Source organism: Phyllostomus discolor, chromosome 4 (assembly GCF_004126475.2).
Source record: "Phyllostomus discolor isolate MPI-MPIP mPhyDis1 chromosome 4, mPhyDis1.pri.v3, whole genome shotgun sequence".
Lineage (NCBI taxonomy): Eukaryota > Metazoa > Chordata > Mammalia > Chiroptera > Phyllostomidae > Phyllostomus > Phyllostomus discolor.
This window is the reverse complement of record NC_040906.2, coordinates 196,429,714-196,451,648: the sequence shown is the minus strand read 5'-3', so window position 1 is coordinate 196,451,648 and position 21,935 is coordinate 196,429,714. Positions and strand designations below refer to the sequence as shown.

General features: G+C 46.9%; 1 protein-coding gene across 4 annotated transcripts in view; it reads right to left on the bottom strand.

The window, feature by feature from the left end:
• SASH1 (SAM and SH3 domain containing 1) overlaps positions 1–21,935 on the bottom strand; it is a 299,031-nt gene that overhangs the window by 108,659 nt on the left and 168,437 nt on the right. For 3 of the 4 annotated variants that reach the window (XM_028510426.2, XM_036024863.1, XM_028510425.2), the window contains exon 2: positions 18,276–18,404. In XM_028510426.2, the coding sequence (XP_028366227.1) occupies positions 18,276–18,404 (129 nt within the window). Of the gene's footprint in view, positions 1–18,275; positions 18,405–20,468; positions 20,490–21,935 lie in introns of those variants that run through there. The other variant, XM_036024864.1, reaches the window with a different exon arrangement.

Here is a 21,935-nt window from a genome sequence, read left to right as displayed (position 1 = left end):
AGTCTATCTACCAGTTGAGCAAAAGCTAGAGCGTTTCTTCTTGCAGACTGTTGTAAACCCATTCATTAGTCTTTCACTGAGAATACCTCAAAAAGAGCACACAGCTGGTGGGGATTACTGAGTAGGATCCAAAGACACCTTTAAAAAAAAAGAAAGAACTAAGTTGCATCAATGCCAAGTTTTCAGGGAAACTCAAAAAGGGACTGGACAGCGTCTCGTCTGTCCGGAGGTGATTTCCAGGTAGGAGCGCGAGCCACAGTGCTGCTGGCACAGCTGAAGGCACACTGGAGAGACTTCTGGGGTGTCCTGGAACCTGTACCTGGCAACGCCAGTGTCCCTGAGGCCCTGGCTAGACTTGCCGGGTCAGTCCAGCCTAGCACGGTGCCTTGCCAGGTGTAGTTGTAAGTGTGGGACCACCTTTACCTGGCTAGACTACAAATTACAGAACGCTTCCCTGGCAGCAGGAAAAATGAAAGGTTTGTTTTCGGTGAATGAGGGTAGGTCCCTCATTCTCTCTTTTAAGAATGCCCCCTCTTGCCAAAGGGAACCCTGTATCAAAGTAGGCAGGTTTAACGGACTGCCTCTGGCTAAGAGGTTTGAGGGTCGTTCCCCAAATTGCTGCACTCCTCCCATGACAGAGCAGTGGGGTCTGCCTCCTTCCCACCTGGGCTTTCTTCCCACCGTTAATGGACCAGCATCAGGATGGCTCTGTGGTGACGTGGGTCCTGCTGACTCTCGGGCCACTGCCATCTGTTATTCAATCCTTGAGGTCAGCCGGGCAGGCGCGGGCCTGCTCCCAGTCCTGCGCACAGTGCTGTCTGGTGTCTGATCTCCACTGAGACAGCCAGGCCGGTCACACCCCGCGGCTCTGTCAGACCTGAGCGGTGATCCTCCTTCGATTTAAATCATTCTCATTTTTTTTTAAAAGAAAACTGCCCAGTTCTTTATTTCCTACAAAACTAATCCTTTTCTTCGAGTTCCACTTTTTTTCAATCTGGCCTTCTCCCCCAGACTTGTGACATCCCAGGGGGCCCTCTGGAGAAACGCCTGGGTCAGAGCCATCGAGGGTCAGAGAGGCAGCCTTCTTCCCCCCGGGGCTCACGGCTGAACAGGCCGAAGAACCGCGGCCCAGGGAAACCAGCTCCCAGGCCTTCCCAGGCGCATGGAGGATGATCACTGGCGCATACCAACATGTAAATTGTTCAGCTGACAACAGTACAGGAGCGACTTCCTCTCCCAAATTAAAACCATCCAACGCCGTTTTCTAAATCTCCCTGCCCACGGAAGCCAAACCTGTTTGTCATCATAAAAATAGGAAAACAGCCCTAGCTGGTGTAGCTCAGTGGATCGAGCGCGGGCTGCAAACCAAAGTATCACAGGTTCAATTCCCAGTCAGGGCACATGCCTGAGTTGCAGGCCACGGCCCTCAGCAACTACACATTGATGTTTCTCTCTCTCTCTTTCTCCCTCCCTTCCCTCTCTAAAAATAAATAAATAAAATCTTAAAAACATTCTGCTCTCTGAGGCGTCGAGGCGGTTGGCCCACATTGAACACAGCCAGGCGCCACGACGGACGCGTTACCAATGCTCCGTCTCCACAAACATGAATCCTCCCTGGAGCCTGTAGAACGTATGGTCCACGAGAGCAGACACTTTCCCTGTTTTCTTCACTGCTGCAGCCCCAGTGCCTGGCACACAGTAGGTGCTCGACCAAGTTGGTTGAACAAATTTTAATATTACTTGCTATAGTTCTCACCACAGCCTACAAAGGCAGAGATTATGTTTACAGAGGACCCCTGAGCAAACTGGGTTTCAGCTCTGAGGGTCCACTTACCTGTGGGTTTTTTTTCAATGGATCCTCGCAGCTCAGACCCATGTTGCTCAAGGGCCGCCTGGCAGATGGGCCTCTGCCTGCGTGGAAAACTCCAAGTCATACGGGAATGTTTCCACGGTGCTGGCAGTTAACAGCCCTCATCCTCACATTGTTCAAGGGTCAATTGTATCTCCTTTTTACGGAAGGAGAAACTGAGGCTGAGAGGTTAAGTAACGTGCTCCCACTCACATAGCTAGTTGGTGGCAATGCCGATTTCTACTCCTGCCTGCCTGCCTCCTCAACTCACCCTGTACCCCTGTGCCTACTGCCCAACAGTCTCCTACATCCGATCCCTTCCTGGAACCACTTGCTTCCAGCAAAAGGCCCCACTGCATATGCATTCAGGAGCACTCTGGGGGTTCTTCCCATTGCACGCTTTATGACTGCACCTTACAACCTAAGCGTGGGCATCTCAAACCTAATTATTTGGTTTTCTACTTGGTATTCTATATTTAGTATCATAAGATATTTTATCTCCTCCCGTAGTTACATCTCTTTTGAGCAAATGCTACACGGACACGACTGCAAATGCAGCAGACCTCCTGGGAGGACTCTGCCTGCTGTGAACACGGATGCTGAGGCCCAGCCAGGGAGGATCAAAAAAGTCCCCAAGCTTTCCATCCTTTTCATTCTCCGAGGAGGGAAGGTCACACGTCTTTCAACTGTTTGTTCACAGACTTCCGACAAAGGAGGAGTAACTCACTATATTATTTATTTTTCATTCATCATTGTTCTTTTCTTCCTTTTGGCATACAACCATGTTCGACTGTCCCCCACAGAAAGAAAAAAGGAGGAGAGAGGAGAGGGAAGGAGCCAGGAGGGGAGGAGGGGAAGGAAGGAGGGAGGGAGGAAGGGAGGAGAGGGGGAAGAAGGGGGAAGAAAGGTTGGTTAATTCTCTACCCATGCATTGCATCCATTCCTTCAGAGCCAAAGATCAAACTTCCTGAATGAATTTATACCCACTGTCTCCATCGTCCTCCTCCGGACCCACTCATTTAAGGCCGTACATCAAGTCAGATGCTGAGAAGACCATGACGACTAAGTCTCTAAATGTACCTCTCTCTCTCCAGTTGCTTCTGTAAACCAGAGAGGCCACCGTTCTTCGGTCCCTGGCTGCGCAGTCCACAGGGATGTGCGGACGGGACCTCGATCTCCGCACACTGCACAGTGAGTTCCGGACCTCCCCACACCCAGCCTCCTCGCTCCCTCATCTGTTCACAGCCACACCAACCTTCCAGCACCTTCCCCGACCCCTGTCCCTTCCACAGATGTGGTCAAGTTCTACATCCCCCCAGCCACGCGTCTCTCACGTCTGTTTGCTCACTTCCATTGCTGCGCCTGTTGTACCTTTGCGCAGGCGCAAAGCACCGTGGCGGCGGCCTTCTCACTGACCTTCCTCCTCCCAAGTACTTGAATGTGCTTTTCAGAAATCAGACTTCCCAAGGACATAATGCTCGTGTCAGTCTCCTAATCAGAATCGTCCACAAGTTTCCTTTTAACAACAGAACAATGGCGAACTGTGAAGCTGGCATTCGAGGCTTCGACCACACGGGCCCAGCCTAACTCTGCAAGTTACTTAGGCTAAGTCAATTCAAAGTGAACCGCACCAAGGTCCCTTGAACATCCAAACAGGATTCACACTAATACTCAAGGAGCTTAGGCTACCGTCATACTTTGTGCATTGCCAAAGTGATATTTCCCTGCAGGCTCGTTATCAAAACCAGAGTGTTATTCAGAATCACTGAGTTGTTTTAAGAAATGCCTGTTCCTTTATTCCAACATTAATTCCAACAATAATTTTCCTATGATTCTTTCCCTCTGTTCCTCATGATATAATACTCTAGTCGTTGGGACTCCTGGCTCACTGAAGTAACTATGGTACAACCTGTAAGTTTAAAAACCAAACAGCAAATACTTCCTTGTACCATTTTACATAATTTTTAAGCAATGGTTTTTCTTTCACTCATGAGTGTTTTATGTGTAACTGTAATATATTAAAGAATCCTTATCTCACCCTGACTGATGTGGCTCAGTGGGTTGGGCATCGTCCCACAAAGCCAAAGATCGCTGGTTGACTCCCAGTCAGGGCACACGCCTGGGTTGCAGGTTGAGGCGTAGGAAAGGCAACCAATAGATGTTTCTCTCCCTGTCCTCCTCCCTCCCTTTCCCTCTCTCTAAAAATAAATAAAATCTAAAAAAAAAAAATAAAAACACTAGAAGAATCCTTACCTCAAAGTGCCGACACCTAGGCTGATACCTGCTGCTATTGCCAGGAGAGAGTGAGGTACAAATTGCAATCCAGATGAAGACAAACACTGGATGCTTGGTTCCTCATTTCTTAAGTGAACTGCAATCTTCTCAATCCCTGAAGGCAAAATCTAGCCCCAAGGATCCCTCTTACTTGTAAAAACATAACCCTTCTAAACACCTTAAAATACGATGAGTCAGACATGTATATGCTTCTTTAACGCCTCCACTACAAGTTGTAACGAGACATAAGGAGCAACGTCTGTCTGGATACAGGACATGAAGGCATTGTGTAACAGGAATTATACCAAAGTGGAGATTAAGGATTTGGGCCCTGGCTGGTGTGGCTCAGTGGATGGGGCGCCGGCCTGGGGTCCCGTGTGAGAGGCAGCTGACTGATGTTTTTCTCCCTCTCTTTCTCCTTCCCTTCCCCACTCTCTAAAAAATGCATAAATACAATCTGAAATAAATAAATGAAAAATAAAGTCTTCTCTCTACCTATTTAAAAAAAAAGAATTTGGAAAAACTGCTAGCCCTGGCTGGCATAGCTCAGTGGATTGAGCTCGGGCTGCAAACCAAAGTATCGCAGGTTCAATTCCCAGCCAGGTCACATGCCTGGGCTGCAGGCCATGGCCCCCAGCAACCGCACATTGATGTTTCTCTCTCTCTCTCTCTCTTTCTCCCTCTCTTCCCTCTCTAAAAATAAATATAAATAAATAAGTCTTTAAAAAAAAACTGCTAAAAAAGCTACCAAGAATGTAGCTTGCATAGAAGCTTCACCCAATATTCCCACTATGGTCACTAAATTTCAAACAGGGAGTTTTAAGGGGATTTCGAGCTTCATATTAATCTCATCATTCTTACATGGAAAAAAAAAATCACTAAAAACTCAGATGACATTTTTTATCCCATATTTTGTATTCCATACAGCTTTAGATACAGCCTTGCACACAGTCAACAGCCAGTGAATGTTGACTTCTGGCTACAACTACACAATGCCGAATTATATAAAATTTTGTCCTCTAATACTTTGGGTTTATTTTGTGGAAAGAAATTTTATATTATATACTTCTTGCATTCCAGGACACCTCGTAAAGTGTTCAATCAATACTTACTGACTGCCAGAATCACGGGACTTCATATTTAACTAAAATTCATGAAGTTGCTGAAATAAAAATACAGACCCAGGAGGCAATTTTTATATCTGTCACAGATGTGTGGGCAAAGCTTTCTATGACACCACTGGGTAGCCTGTGACACTACAGTGTGTTACACTGATTTATAATGAGGTCCTCCTCTTAGCGGACCCACTCTAGACAAAACACTTAATTACCTCCAGTGCAACGTGGTTGTTCATTAGCCCATGAGGTTCTGTTTACTATGGAATGTGGCTTTATGTGCAATTTATAATTAACACTGTCCCAGAGAGAAAATGTAATATATTCTGGTAATATCAAGAAACCGACTGAGACCTTTAGGAGCTTCCTAAAGTAAAAAGCAATTCTAGATCATGGGTACTTCCTGTTGTGACTTGGGCCTGCCACCGTGACAAGGATGACCACGAGCACCGCTTTCCCCAACGCTGCCTTCTTCTTGTGACATAAACGCACCCACCTCAACCTTTAGTGCTTTCTCATGGCCAGCACTCCTCAGGACCCCTCCATGAAATTCCCTCTAAACTCACTGTCACTCTGCCATGGGTGTGCTCACAACCTCCCCCTGACACGCACCAGGACCGTCCTCCAGGCAGCTTCTTGGTGGGCGCGCAGGAGTACTCCCGCCGAGCTAAGCGTGTGTTGATTGTCTTGATTGAAAGGCACAAGGAACCTCCCGCTCTGTGGCTCTACATACAGACTGCAGTTTTAAAGGACAACTCTGAAATCACTTGGACGTGAGATTTCTTCCATAACCCAAAGGAGTATTAGTAGAAAAATGCCTCTCGTATTGTGTTCTAATTCTCTTATTACGATGTTGCTAGTTTTCACAGCATTTTGGACACGTGAAAGAAAACATAACTGGAACATGAGAATTCATTTAAGCAAAAATTGAAACGAGAGAATGTTTACTTTCAATATTGCTATTTGCTTACTATCTAATTATACCTCTTTATAACTGAATATTTAGTTAGTAACCAGCGTATATTTAAAATGAATAAGACGGTAAATTTTGTTATGTCCTGTATTTTATTACAATCTTTTTAAAAGAAAAATAACTGCAAAAAAACTAAACTAGTCAGGCTACATACCTGGGTTGCAGGCCATGGCCCTCAGCAACCACACATTGATGTTTCTCTCTCTTTCTTTCTCCCTCCCTTCCCTCTCTAAAAATAAATAAATAAAACCTTTAAAAAAAACAACTAAACTACAAACACTCAACCCTGTTAGTTCAGTACCACCTTGGTTCTGAACAACGCCTTCCCAGACCCGAGGGCCTGTGCCCCCGGCCAGGCCCCCTGCTGCGGTCCCTGACATTCCCAAACCCTCCCGAACTTGCATGGTCTGGCCAATCCCCTACGGGGCCTGTCCTGCCTGAATTCCTAAGGTCTATGTCTCAGCACTCAAGCTCCACAGTCGCCCTAAGTTGTCCTAGAAGGTGATATGCAGATGTCGGCTGCCTCTCTGCTGGGTGCAAGTGGATAGGACATTGTTCTCTCCAAGCCCGAGCACTGAATTTAGGAATGTGTATACACACAGCAACGTGAACATAACACAACACGTGTAAACAACATATGCCCACTGTGCTCATTTATAACTTCCTTTTTTAGCTCTTGCAGTCCCAAACCACATTTCACGCCTAGCAAGAATCCCCACACGGGGCCTCCTGCTCCAGAGGTATTCTTTAAGGTCCACACGGTGACGGCCGGAGTCGAAAGGGAGGAGGAAGCGAACAGGATCACTGGAATCAAGTCACAGCTGACTAAAACTCGGGATTACGTTCCAAATGTGATCTGCTGGGGTCAGGGCAGGTGACCGGCGCCCAGTGATGAGAAGAATGCACCCTGGCCTGTTCTGCAGCCCTGTCCTACCCTCTGTCCCATCCTCGAGTTAGTGTTGACGCGGACACAGACACATCTCCACCTGGAGAAAATACCTCCAAGCTCTCCGTGACCCTGGAGGCCACTGCCCTGACTAAGGAGGGCTGGGCTCCAAAGGCTACCTTGTCAGCCTCTGGTTTTTTTCTGCGCTTCAATGTCAGCAAAAGTGGATGCGCTCCATGTCAGGCTACATGTCCAGTTTTTCTCATGACGTGCTGGGATATGGAAGACAGGGCCCCCCTGCCACGCAAAGTGTGTCTGCCCCGTGCTTCCACGTGACAGGTGTTCATGATGTTTCATAAGGAGCACGATTAGCTGTGGTACTTAGTGAAAAGACAACATCCACTTGGAAAAAATACAATCTTAGTTATTACTATAATTGGCACTATCATGCTAACTATAAATGCCCTTCAGAAGTCCAGCCCTGTTAAATTCACCTTCAACTTTGGCTGTTTACTTCCGTTGGTCCAGTTTATGGCACAAGATAAGCCGGGCAACTGTACAAGTTCTCGTCCCAATGACTCACAAACCGGTCTTGCACTTGACTTTACATTGTTGAGTCCTGACCACAAGGCAAGGGACCTGATCTTCCAGACCAGCTTAAGTAAGCTTTCCAACCAACACGCATCCCCACCTTCTGCCTCTTCTATTGTCCTAATGCTTAGTGCATGCCCATGTGCACCAGTGGCGAACTAGAACTTGCCACAGGCAGATCTGTACTGCCCACGCACGAATATGACTAGCATAATCTTCTCCTTGGCTCCCTCGTTCTATTGCAACATACGCTTCCTGAAAGGAGGCTCATATTCTCTGTTACTGATAACTTCCCCATGACGCGTAGTTACTGAAACACACCAAAAAAAACCCCAGTAAATGTTGTTTATATTTTGCTGATTTTATCAGGTCCCTGCTCCGACTTTCAGAAAGAATACCACATGCCATCATTTAGCCATTTCTAAAACAGTTTTTATATAACATATAAACTAAAATGAGAATGACCCTCTAATATTGGGTGACTCTGTTAAAGAAACTGAATTTGGAAGAAAAGGTGATAGGTGAAACAGTGAGATTACTTATTTTATCATTTTACTTCACCTTCTGTTTTGTTTTGCCTCCTTGAATGGAACTCTTCTGAAGTCTATCATCCCCTGTCTGCTACAACAGGGCAAGGGCTATGATTTAACAGATTCTCTTAAATACAAAATTGCCCACACAAAATCTACAAAGCTGCTTGCCCATGTTCTAAATAACCCAGGATGTTGAGCTTTTTGAGCTCCTCTATTTGCTCTTAAAATTTCCAGTCTCTTCACCTGCCAACATTTCTCACCACTATCAGATGCCTGTCTCTAGCAACCATGAACCTTCTTCTAAGTCACTTTTTCAAACCTGCCGGGAGAGTAGGGCACCGTGCATGCTTGCCTGTGAGTGTGTGTGCAAAGACAGAAAGAGATGAAGTCATTAAGGGAAAAGGGAGAGAAAATGTGAAATTCCATAAAACTACTTAAAATCCAACTGTTATCCTTTGTAAGTGGGTATTAGGAGACATTAAAACTTCTACTTTAAGGAATTCCGTGAGGATTTTTTTTTTCAATTTTCTTATGAGTGTATCATTGCAATTGGTATAATAAAAATTATTTTATATTATACTATCATATTATACTTTTATATTATATTACCCAAGCACATAAACTAATCTGTGAAATAAGATTTATTAAGGGAAGGGGGGAGGGTGGTCCAAGGAATCTACTGAAAATAAAATTCAACGTTAGTGGGTAAACTGGGAGGATTCAGAGACTGGCATTGACCTACTTGTTTCCAGTCCTCTCTCTGATACCAGCTATTTACTTGACTTGAACAAGTCCTGTTTTTATGGTTATTACCCTTATCAACACTTAATGCTTCTATTATAGGTAACAATAATATTTGTTGTAACTACTCATTGAACTCTGCACGAACCCCGGAACTCTGCGGAGTGTTCTACACACCTTATCTCATTTAACCTTTACAACAACCTTGATGAAGAAGCCCCTGTTATCCGCGTTCGGCGAGGGAATGTCCAGGCAGGTGGGCGATGCAGCCAGGGCCTCTCCACCTAGTTATATGGCCTCCCTTTAGGAGTGTTAGTTTCTGCCTCCGCCCAACCAAAAATCATAAGGTTACTCATGTCCATCTCACAGGGTTATCAAAAGAACTAAATAGAGGACACGTGGACGCCGCACACATGGCCCCTCCTTTTTAGTTCCTGGCAGTACTTGAGGCAGTCAGGAAGACAAAGGACAGAGTTCTACCCATGTTAGGTTATACTGGTGATCAATGGTGCAGACAGCTTAATGGATAATTATTATATCACCAGTATTTAAAAGATTCATCAAAAATATTAAATAGTAAATTTTTCCTCAAGTTAACATTCTCCTTTAGACAGAAAGGTTTAATCTTCATGAGCCCAGTGACTGGCTGTGATGAAGAATTCAGATAGAACACCAAAGCAGACCTCAAAAGACGAAAGCAACCGAAGGACTATCTCGCAGAAGCAAAGCCCAACCCCCAGGAGAAAGAACATACCCACATAAACAAAAAACGCCCTTTGAAATCACAGCTGGAAATCTGTCTTTCCTCCTGGCATCTTTGTTAAGAAGTCACGTCTTTGCTGTCGCACGCGCTAAAAAAAATAGCACACGCTGCCACAAACATATCCAGATGTTCTCGAATATTCATGACGTGCTTCCAATCTGGTTTGGACTTGCCCTTGATTTATGTTTGATTAAATTCCATCAGTGTCTGCTGGGGCCCATGAGATGGATGGCGCTGCTGTGGCAGAAATTTCAAACATCTTCATATTCTAAGTAATTGCAAAAAGTCTCACAAGCACTTATGTACAAGCCTCAGAATAACTAGAGATGGAGAGGCTGGTGTGCGCCTGAACAGACCTCCCACGCCACTGCCGGAGTTGATAAATGGAGCCTCCATTTCTAACACGAGGGTCTGCGGGACAGGGGGGTAGATCCTGATGTTCTACCCTGAGTAACACAGTGAAACGTTAAGGGAAAGACAGTGGCTGCGCTCTGTGGTCAGCAAGAGGTCTTGCCCAGTCACCGAGTGAGTTCATTTGTGCCCTGCCAGCTACAGAATGGTGGAAAAGCCAGCATAAGAATAACTGAACTGAACTGTATCAAACAAATCAGCTCACTGTTTTATCATCTTGCTTTCTTCTATTTAAAATACAATTCTCCAAACCTCCAACTTGAACAAAAAGGCAGCTCCAAATCAAAACCTACTTCTGAAAAGGGTACACTGATCAAAAGGTGCACAGCGAAAGCTCCAGTCCATTGATTTGGTGTGCTGGGGCTCAATTCCTTGTGTCCTTTAGTCATTTCGGTGCACAGGAGCTGTGCCGAAGGATACATCTAAAACACGGAGTCAGGAGCGGCTAAAATACGGGCCGACAGCGCTGGCAAGGTGGCTCAGTTGGTTGTGGCATCGTTTCATACAACAAAAGGTTGTGAGTTCAATCCCCACTAAGGTCACATACCTAGATTTCAAGTTTGATCCCCGGTCAGGGCACGTATGGAAGGCAACCAATCTATGTCTCTCTCTCACACTGATGTCTCTCTCTCTCCCTCAAATCAATAAACATAACCTCAAGCAATAAGTTAATATATAAAAAATGGGTGTATATATAGGTCAGGAGGCCAACATCAGCTGTGTCTACCAGTAAGAGCTTACAGCCTTGATCCAGGTGACTTCCTGTCTGTACCCTGCAGGTATCTGCCTAATCCCCATTCCAGGCGCCTAACCCTGGCCATGCCCAAGCTGGCCCTTGGAGAACAGATGGACCACTTGGCCTGGGCTACTCAGACTTCACCGAGGGCCTTAAGGTTAGACCTTTGATGTTATTGTCAAGTGACATTGCAGATACTGCAGCAGAAACCCATTCTTGGGGCCTGAAAATAAGCAAACATTCAACACACTCCTTCATTGTGTGTCTCTCATGTCCAGACCACGCAGGCCTCTAATCTACTACAAATTAACATATGTAAATAGCCTACAATTAGCACAAACAAATCACACTGTAATCTTCCACGTCAAGAATGTGTAGTAATTGTGAAACTGTAAACATGAAGATGGCAGGACATTTTGGTAACAGGGTTTTCATAACCCGAGGCTCCAAAGCGGCACCTGGCCTGGGCCGCATTCAACTCCCAAACAAGAGACGCTGCTTTTCCCTCCCCAGCCCTGGCCACGCCCAGACTCTGCCTTCAAAGAGGCCTCTTCTACTTGAACTCCTTGGCTTCTCTCCCCAGTGACTGTCAATTTGATTAACACTTAGGAATTCTTTCTGTTGTATGTCAATGAAAACCACTACAAAGCTCAGGGTTTTTCTCCTTTCTGGCAAGCATTTGTATTTGAAGCAAGATGCTATTTTGGTTTTTAATGCCCCAGGAACATGGTGCTTTATCAGCACACACACAAGTCAGTCATTTCTAAATGCCCAGGAGCAAAAACAGAAAAAGAAGCTGATATTGTTGAACCATATTTGAAAAATCTGATGAAGACCTCCCAACTCGCAGACTCTTGTATCACACATAACACCTCTAATCGGTTCTTTTCCATCATTGTACAAACCGCCGATAAAGGTCTCTTTAACTTTCAGAGGACAGAAGCATCCCTAAATTGACTGTCAGTAAAATTTTAAAAAACCCTCTTAATTATGAGAAGCATAGGATGCCAAGATCAAATCTGGCAGCCAAGGGATCTGTTTGTGTCCATGCTAACGCGGTGCAATGCGCAAAAATGCTGACTAAATTGGGCCTGGACATTTGACTACAAACGGGACTTTGTCTGAGAGGAGCCAGAGCGGAGAACTGTATTACCATCTGGCTTAAGACATAATGCCTCAGTGTATTTTGACAGCAAGTGCGTGAATCCCACAGCAGAATGCAGTTCAGACTCACCAGCTAATGCCCACTGTCTCTGATTGCAATCTGCAAGTCAACAGTAGCCCAAAGCTAGTGAATAATGTCAGTTCAGACAAAATGAAATGAAACAAAAACAAATGCCCTTCAGAGCAACAAATGGGCTTCAGCAGATAAATATTTAAACACGGACAATCTGCAACACAGGTCACAATCTTATCCTGGGGACCATGAGAGTAAGAATTGAGGGAGTCCGCTTCCTGAGCACCTGTGGGCCTCCAGCAGGCTGGCATTTCCTAGGAACACCGTTCATCTGTGTGCCGAGGTGGGGGAGACCTTGCTCTCCCTCCTCCTTTGCTGGAATATTCAAGAAGCTCAAAGGGAGAGGAAGCCCGTCTTCCACATGTATTGCTTACTGTAGCAAATAACAAAGGATGGTCCAAAACCAAAACCAAACCCCCACGGAGAGACTGCACTGTGTTTGCGCAGCTCATGAAAGCACAGGTTCACCTCAGCCCAGCAGGTCAGCTAGTGCAAATGGCAATCATTTTTGTTTTGTCTTAGGAATAGTGATGAATCAAAACATCCTATTGTTAAAGTTAATAATCCAAGGACCTGTGAAGGGAGAGCATGTAACTTTTTTCAGCACATCATTCATACCTTAGATTCCAGCCACAGTAAACCTGTCAATAATGGGCAAGAAAGGCTACATTTTCTGTCAGTTTTTGACCTTTTCACAGACTGTGACTTCTGCCTTGAATTATTCTGCACTGTCCTCACCCCACCTGCCACCAGGTTAATCTTATAAATGCGCCTGGGTATCACCTCCTTCAGGAAGCCTTCTTTGCTTTTCCTAAACTGGGTCAGGGGTTCTCTTCTGTATTCCTTCCTGCACAGCATTTAATAGTCTGTTTATCCCCCTAAATTGTGACCTCTTTGTGAATACAGAAAACATCTTTATCTGTGTGTCCGGAAGGGCAAAGTGTCAGACACAGGCTCAAGAGTCATTAAATATTCTTAAATAATCACACGCATACATGAACTTCAGATACATGAATTTGAACTTATGGGGCACCTATTACATTATCACGCATTGCTGCCCATGGCGGAATATGACTAAGAGACCGACGAAACCCCTGCCTCCAACCAGGGCGCAGACCATGCCCTCAAAGGGACAGGAGGGCACTCGGCAGGGCGGCCGCTACGCACTACACTGTACTGCGGTGCAGGCGGCACGGATGCGTCCGTCCACTGGACTCGAGCACGGAGCTAAGGCTTGTGCATTTCAATATGCAAACTGGGCCTCGCAAAAGACAAAGTTTTAAAAAATAATCGAGCGGGCATGAGGGATGAAGGTGAAATGAGAACGACAGAATGTTGGTAATTGTAGAGGCCGGTAAGAGGCACAGGAAGCACTGCATATTTTGCTCTTCAGAGATGTTTGAAATTTCCCAAAATAAAAGCTCTACCCAAAAAAAAGAAAACAAAAAACTCTACACTCACATGAATAAAGATGAATATTATTAATATTAACAAATACTATATAATTAATATCAACTAACTGATATCAACAGGAGCAGATATTAATATTAGCAAATTACTGTGTTGATATTAGGTAGTTGATATCAATTATTATCAGCTAATTAATATTGACCAATACCAACAAATTAATATTGCTAAATATTAACAAATAACAGACCCCCTTGAAGTTTCTGAACTAGACACAGAAGGAAAACAAATGAACAATTACAGGTCTCGTACAGTGATGCACCTGGTACTCCATAATAGTTTCCTCATTTACTCCTCAGAACGGCTCTGTGGTCCTTTTAGCGCCACTTATAGAGGGGGAAACTGAGGCTGAGAGGGGTTCCACAACCTGCCAGCTAAGGAAAGCAGGATTTGAACACAAGCCCGTTGGGCGCCACGCCGCTTTCCAGCAGTGGTTCCCACCCCCCGGCCACCGCAGTAAGCTCAGAGGCTAGCACTCCTCCGGCTTGGGCCCGGGTGGGAGCGGCAGTGTCTGAAGAAGCCCAAGAATCCCCACCGGTCACGACAGGCACCACTCTCATATGCCTCTTAGTCCAGGGTTGTCTCTGGAAAGATTACATTATGAAAATTACAAGAAACCCTAATTATACCCCAGAATCGCTCCAACACCATCAGCGATGGCCCTGGTATCACATCTCACTGTGCTGATTGACAGCATTCTCCTTTACATTCCCGGTCCTTAGAGACCTGGGTGGGTCTCCGCCTGGACTCCCATTTCCTGGCGCCCCCACACACAAATGTGACAAAGGTGTGATACAGAGCCCACGGCAGTTGTCACAGGGTCCCGTGAGGGGTGGGGGGACCTCTCCACTAGGGCCGAGTCGCACCAACAACCGCTTAAACTTGGGCAGAGTCACCCTCAAGGATGCTGAGGACACTGGTATGGCCAGTGACAAGAGGCCACCGTGTGTGTCCCTTTTCTGGCCACGGTGTCCCTTTGACAGATGTCAGACTTTGCATCACTAGAGAAGGGCCCATTATGGACTTGAAAAGCGGCTGCCATTTCCAAATGCGGCTTCTCCCAGCCAAAAACACACATGAAGCTCAGGCACGTGCCAAATACGTGGAAATACGGGCAGCTTCCCTGCTGTTCACAAGCACTAATGATCTAATCCCCAGCAGAGGCCACGGCTGCCGTCCAAACACACTGTGCCTCGAGGGCCCATTTGGTGCTAAATAAAAACTCTCACCATGGTCCTCAATTTAAATCATAATTCCTGTTTACACTGTTGAATTTTCACCCATCTGTACTCTGTTGCCGTCATCTAAACTCCACGGCCCCAAAGACCCTTTTTCAAGATAAGTGCTTGATTCCAGTCGGGAGCCGGGAGCCGGGGTACGGGAAAACCAGCTTGCTATCCAGTCCAGAACGTTAATCACTAACATCATTATCAAAACCTCCAATTTTTCAGGGTTAAGTCAAGCATCTCTGTGGGCGGGCTGTCTTTTTGGTTGGTTTGTTCCCCAGTTGACGTGTAATTAGCTCTTAAGGACAATGCATTTTTGGACTTTTTAAAAGCCAAAACACAAATATTTAAGTATCTATTTTGTCTAAAGGATAGTCTTTCCATCCCTAAAAAAACAAAGTCATAAAACCAATTTAACCCATAGCCCCAAACGCTCTTGTCCTGGGCGCTGCCTCTAAATGAGTTTTTATGCAACAGATAAAACAAACTTAAAGCTACTTTTTTTCCCCCTATAAAATGCTTTAGGCTCCTAGCATTACCATTTCCTCGTAGTGCTTTTGGTGGATTGTTTCTTCTCCGAGAAATCTCACATCCGGCCTCGATGGGGCTGCTTCCTAGCACACAAAAAAAGAAGGAAGCTACAGGTCTCCAGACCCCACGCTGCTCCAACAGCCAAGCAGGGAAGAAGTGTGTCTACTTGTCCGAAGGCAGAAAGAACTCAAAGTCCAGAAATGCAGACACAATCTGATGCAAGCAAAGGAAGCATTATGGGCTGAAAATTACATCTTTCCAAGAAAACTGTGTTCCTATCAGACTCAATCTTTGGTCAGCTCACTGCCTCGAGGGGGAACTTGACGTAAATGGCCAGTGTTGTGTTCGTGGCCTGAGTGATGACCTTACAACCGTCTCACCTCACGAGGGCATCCGGCCCCCTGTGCCCTGGGAATGATGTGTATAGCTCAGGGCACCCACATGGTCTCCTCCAGCCAGGGACCGCCCCTTTGCCACTGCAACTTGCCTCAATCTCACAGAAAGAGAACTTGAATGTGTTGACTGGGGATCTTATTTTCCCACCAACCACAGTTTAAAGGATGAACAGAGTTTCCAGCCTGGCTCAAATTAGCTCCCATCAATTTTACCCACCACCATATTACCATATTCTGCACCTTTGATGAGAACTAATTAAGCTCATGTGGTGCTTTTCCTCCCCAGCCTGCCTTTTGCAGATCTGGAACAGAGCACACCAAATTAGGCCCATCTGTCTAAATGGGAAGACGTTATTTATCCTAATGCCAGGCAAGCCTCCTTTCCTACCTAGAAGCTGCCTTCTGAAGTTCCCAAACACCCCAGGATGATTATGGCAACCCTGACTCTTAACCAGCGAGAATTCTGGGGAGAGCAGCTGAGTGTTGCATCGAGAATAACCTAGCAATTTGTGGCGAACATTTCCTTGCACAGTGAGATGTCCAAGAAGGCCACGAAGGAGGCTACCAGACTATTAAGTAAAGTCAAACTTGCAACATTCGAGAACACAGGGCAATATTTAACCGGTTCTGCTGCAGTCTTGCCAAAAGGAAAGCCTTTTTTTCATTAACAATGCCACCATCAGGAGGGCCTAATTAATTTTAACGGAGCAGAGGAGTCTTTTTGCCACACAATGGAAAGAAGTAAAATAACCCCGCACTCTGCACAAGCCCGGAGACACAGTTATGAAAAAGAAGGCCTCAGTAACAGAGACGCCCACGCGTCTGCCTGGCCCACGGCATCAGGCTCCCAGCAGCCCCAACCGATGCTTCTCGAACTTCAGCTGACTCCGTTACACTACCTCCCACCACTGCCAAGTGCTAAGTCAGTGAGTGAAAGACTAAGGAGAATCAACAACTATTTGGTAGTCATGATGTAATGTCACTCCTGACCCAAGCTAAGGAGTAGAAGCACAGAAGAAGGCCAGCATCCTACTCAGGTGGGAGTGGACCACATCTACTTACAGGATACACAGCAGTGGAGTCTAAACCATGTGTTGGGTCCTTTATAATATAAAATGAATTATTAATAAAGAAAATTATCATCCCTGGCTGGCGTAGCTCAGTGGATTGAGTGCCGGCCGGAGAACCAAAGGGTCACTCATTTGATTCCCAGTCAGGGCACATGCCTGGGTTGCAGGACAGGTCCCCCACTAGGGGGTGTGCGAGAGGCCACACCCCCTAGTGGGGACACCACTAGGTGTCCCCACACAGAAACACCACACAGTGATGTTTCTCTCCCTCTTTCTCCCTTCTTTCCCCTCTCTAAAAAGAGATAAAATCTTTTATTAAACAAGAATAATCTGTTGCTAGTTATTTACTGTTTTTGCATTACTAGTCTAAGTAGATCTATAGGAAAAAGCATTTTTTAAAAACAAGGATTCAATGGAATCAGCAGTGTTCAAACTTTTTTTTAAAAAATTCACATTTCAAAGGCCTATTTTAAAACAGATCTACATGGTCCCCCAATATATAAAAAATGGTCAAAACGGAGATGGTCCCGATGGAAGGCATGGAGCACTAAACCTCATCTTCGGCCTCCCGTTCCTGAAATGATCTAAAGGTGACCATAGGGGAACAAAACAATTTGAAAAGCACGGAACCAAAATGAATTCAAGTGTCATATGTGTAGCAAGTTTTAACGGATAATGCAGAAGTTTCAGTGAGCTACTTTAGAATAAGTACACGACACGCAAATATTAGCACACACAGAGATTACCCAGAGATCACCCAAGCTATTCAGTTACTATTCATCACATGCAAATTCAAATGCTCCGCTATTCACGCACGTAAAAATCTTTACAAACAAGCCAAATGGATTTCAATACACCTGAGTGAGAGAACAGAATGTTGCCCTAAGCAATGGTGATGGCAAAGAAGTCTTAATGACATGGAAGTATGACAATAAAACGTTAGGGGAAAAAAGCAAGAATTTTATTGCTGATATTAAAATGTCCAGAAAACCACCAAGCAGAGATCTGCTATATACCATGTGGTAATGGCTAGGTGGAAGATCGGGATGGTTTCTTGCTTCTTTAAATCTTACTCTGTTCCTAGAAGGAGGAGAAAAAGAGGAAGAGAAGGGGAAGGGGGGGGAGGGAAGAACTTGACATCCTCTGGGCTTAAAAAGCCAATAAAAAGGCAGTACTGTATATAATGGCCAACATTAAGGTATCCTTTTCTCTTAAGTTAAAGAAAAACAAATCCAGTCTTTTAATGAATACAAAGCTTTCATCGTATTGCCTTGGCCAATATTCATCCAGTCTGGTATCTGCAGAACTGGGTGGAAGGGATCTGAATGTTCTACCCCAAACTAGGTCAGCAGCCTGCAGTGGGATGCTCCAAGCACAGTTAAGACCATGAGAAGGCCCAAAGAGGCGGTGTTGGACCCAGCGCAAGGCCAGAGGCTGCCTACTGGGCAGGGGCACAGCCCCAGCGCCACGCACTCACCACGTCCAGGTCCTGGGAGACCCGCCGCTTCCGCAGCTCCTCCATCCTCTCACACACGTCGGAGAAGTAGGTGTTGTAATAGTCTGCATACTGCTGGGCCAGGTCATCGATGTTGCCCAGGGAGCCGTCCTGAGCCGGAGGAGGGTGGCAGGAAGAAACAGGAAAAGAACAAAGGCGGTCAGTCCACCTGCACACCCCTCACACTGTGCTGTATCCCTCTCTGAAGTGCATACAGTAATAGCTGATATGCATTAAATGGTGAACGTGTGCCAGGTGAAGCTTCACGCATGACATCTCCCAATACTCAGGACAGCCCTGTTGGGGACCGCCCTGCCTGGTCTCAGGAAGCCGTAACGCCCCCCATGACTTAGGCTAAGTGAAAGACCTCTGGACCAGGAGCCACTAAGGAGACAAAACTTATTTCCCTGGCATGAACACTGCCTGTTCAGTGCCTGGCCTCCTAGGCTTGATCAGTTAGCCAATGACGGGTAAGATTTCCCATGGGGGGGATCGCCTAAGGCAGGCATGATCATGAGGAGGCCGCAGAGAAGAGACTCGGGGCTGTGGAAATGAAGGGGTGATAGATATCAGCCCCTGCCCCCTTGGCTTTGTCAAAGCCTGAGTCCTTGTCTTAGAAATGAAAAATCCAAGTCTCCTGGCTGCCTTTGTCTCCTCTGCCTAACTCAGGCCTGTGGAAATAATAGGGGCGGTGCAGTCCAGACCAGAGACAGTAGATCCCCCAGGGTAATCAGGCCTGGGACATAGAATATGCAAGATCCTGTGAGATCTGCTTGCTGGAGGATGCTCTTTAATTAGAATATGAAGGCACAGGCAGGAAACCAAAACTAGCCCTTTGAGCCCTGTAGTCTTTTCAAATGATAAAACTCCAAACTTTGCCCAGAATCACAGCGGGGGTTCTGTCAGCATCTTTGAAAGTCACCGATTTCTTTTGATCTTTTCTGCCAGACTATGAATCCACAAACTAAGTCTGTTTTCTCAATAAAAACCTGTTTGGGAATGGAAACGGAATGCTCCCCACTAGAGAGAGTGGCCGTTCCGTCCCTACTTCCCCACAGGACCTGGCTGTCTCTGTGTATGTTTTTCTCGTGTTTCGACGAGCCATCCCCAGCATTCCATGATCGCTGCAGGCTGGTGAGTGTATCACAGCCCTATATCCTCTCTGCATAGATGGCCAAACAGTAGCTCCAAGCAGCTGAGTGACAGCCCCAGGAGGGCAGGGCCTCCTGCCTGGGACTATGTGGTACCAAAGCCACAGTTACCTCACACCTGTGCCTGCTGAGCAGGGCTAGGAAAGCCCCAGGGAAGTCCCTCAGCCAAGGCGCTGTGTCAGTACAAGGCTCCCTGGAGCCCAGTAGGGACCACGGCTGCAGGAGAACCTCCCACAAAGCTTTTGTGAAACCCAGATTCCAGGACACCGCTCCCAGAAATTCTGACTGGGACCTGAGACCACAGGGACCCACTGGGATGCGGCATCTGAGACGTACCTGAACCAGCCCCTCCCACGAGACCCTCAGGGAAGTGGAGTCATTCCAAGCACGGATGCAAAAGTACTCATTACAAATCCATCTAAATACACGAGGGGGCACCTCTGTCTCTTTACTGAGGAAAGGGCCCACACTCCTGAGTTCGCAGCCAGCGCGCTGCCACTTCGGGGTCGGCGACCTGAGGCTCGTTCCTGGCCTCTGGCAACAGCAGAACCGTAACAGCACCCACATCACAGTGCAGAGTGCTGAGGTCACACAAAACACTTGGAACCCAGCCCCTCCGAGTCTGCCTGGTACATACTAAATGCACAACACGCGTTTAGCAGATAATATTCACTACAGACGTTTCAGACTAGAGTCTTCCTTTAGGGGAGCTGATTGCTAAATACATGTCTGAACACATACACACAGGACGACAGAAATGCTGCATCCGTTTGTAAGTTAGGCCACTTGTTTCTTTCCTTCCCTCCCTCCCTCCCTCCCTCCTTCCTTCCCTCCCTCCCTCCTTCTCTCCTTCCTTCAGAGAAAGGTTTCCCCCGCCCCCTTTCACCTCCCAACACAGCCTTTCTCTGCTATGAGTAAGTGACCCTGCCAAGACAACCAAGGAAAATAATCTTACCAAGACAACCAAGCGAATACAACTTTCAGACAACCTGAAAGGTGCACACACACTTTCTATTTTACATACCCCTGGCCAGCCATCTCGCGTAACTAAGGTTAGCGCAGCACGCAGAGCAAAACATGTCTTATACTGAAAAGCACACTGAAGTCACAATCGAGTTGGACTAAAGAGTTCTCCAAACCCCTTTGTGCTGGAGACCTCAGGCCCCGGTCAGGACTGGCCGCTGCCCCCACTTCCACATTCACTGATTTTACAGAACCAAGTGCAGAAAACAGAAACAGAAAGCAATGATTTCTTAGAAAATAGTCTTCCTTTCCTACCAGTAAAATCTTCTACATTTGAGCAAATTCCCTCCACGTCCCCAGGGTAGGTCTCGGGGAGTGAAGGGCGCCTACAGGACCAGTGAGGTGCCCGAACAGGTCTGGGCAAAGTCACTCCCTACGTGCCCGAGATGGCAGGCTGCACGGACAGTGCAGAGGAGGCGGGGGGGAGCCACCCTGCTCTTCCCGGGTTTCCTGGCGAGTAAACGAGGAAACAGCATCCGTCAGGATGGAATCTGCACCGAGCCGACCGGCCTTCTGCTTGACTGGCTTCAATAAGGAAAATGCCAAGGAAGGAGTCACCTTTGAGAAAGAGGGAGCCAGGCCAGAAAGTCTTAAGGAGAGGCTGCTGAAATATAGCATGATAAATCAAATTATGATCCTAAGGTTTGCCCTGACTCGCCTCAACCAACTCAACAGCGGATGCCACGTGGGCCACCGAACAAACACCTATAACCTCCCGCAGGTTCTCCTGTCTCCTGCCACACTTTTTGCCTAGTCTGCCATGGACCTGGCCACAGTGACCTTGCTAAACAGAGATCTGATCGGGTCTTTCTCTCTCCCCTCAGAATAATCCCTGCCATCTTCATCCTCCATCCTACAAAACAAACCCCGAGCTGACCCGCCGGGCTCTCAGGGCCCTTCGCCTCTCTCCCCAAATCCAGCGGGGCTGAGGAAGGAGCTGCAGTCTGCAGACTGGGGGGACCAAGCAGCCCCCAAGGTGCTGGCTTCCCCCCCGAGGAGGCCCTCTCCGACCCCATGCACCTCAACCCCAGCACCGGGAGAAGGTGCTGGATGCATTTTTAGAAAAGAGGGAGGGCACCTGAGCTACTCCCTCGGAAGCACCTGTCCAAACCACCAGCCAGGATGACGGGAGACATGTGCCCGCTGAGGCCAGGGCGCGAGGCCAGAGGGGAAGCACCTGGACAGTGTGGGGACACAGGCAACCAGGCTACCGCTGGTCTGGGCATCTCTGCCTCCTGTCAACCTACGATGTTGGCTTGCATTTCGTAGCAATAAAGCCCTCACCAGCCTGCCTGTTCTCCCAGAGCCTCATGTTCTGAGCTCACTGCCCCCCACAGACTGAGAAAGACCAAGGAGCTCACTTTGGGGGTGGGGGGGAGTATGAAGGTGGAGGGAACAGGTCATTCAGCAACTTCATCTGAAAAGCCATTTTTATGAGTTTTTGCCCTGATCCCTCTACTCCCCACGA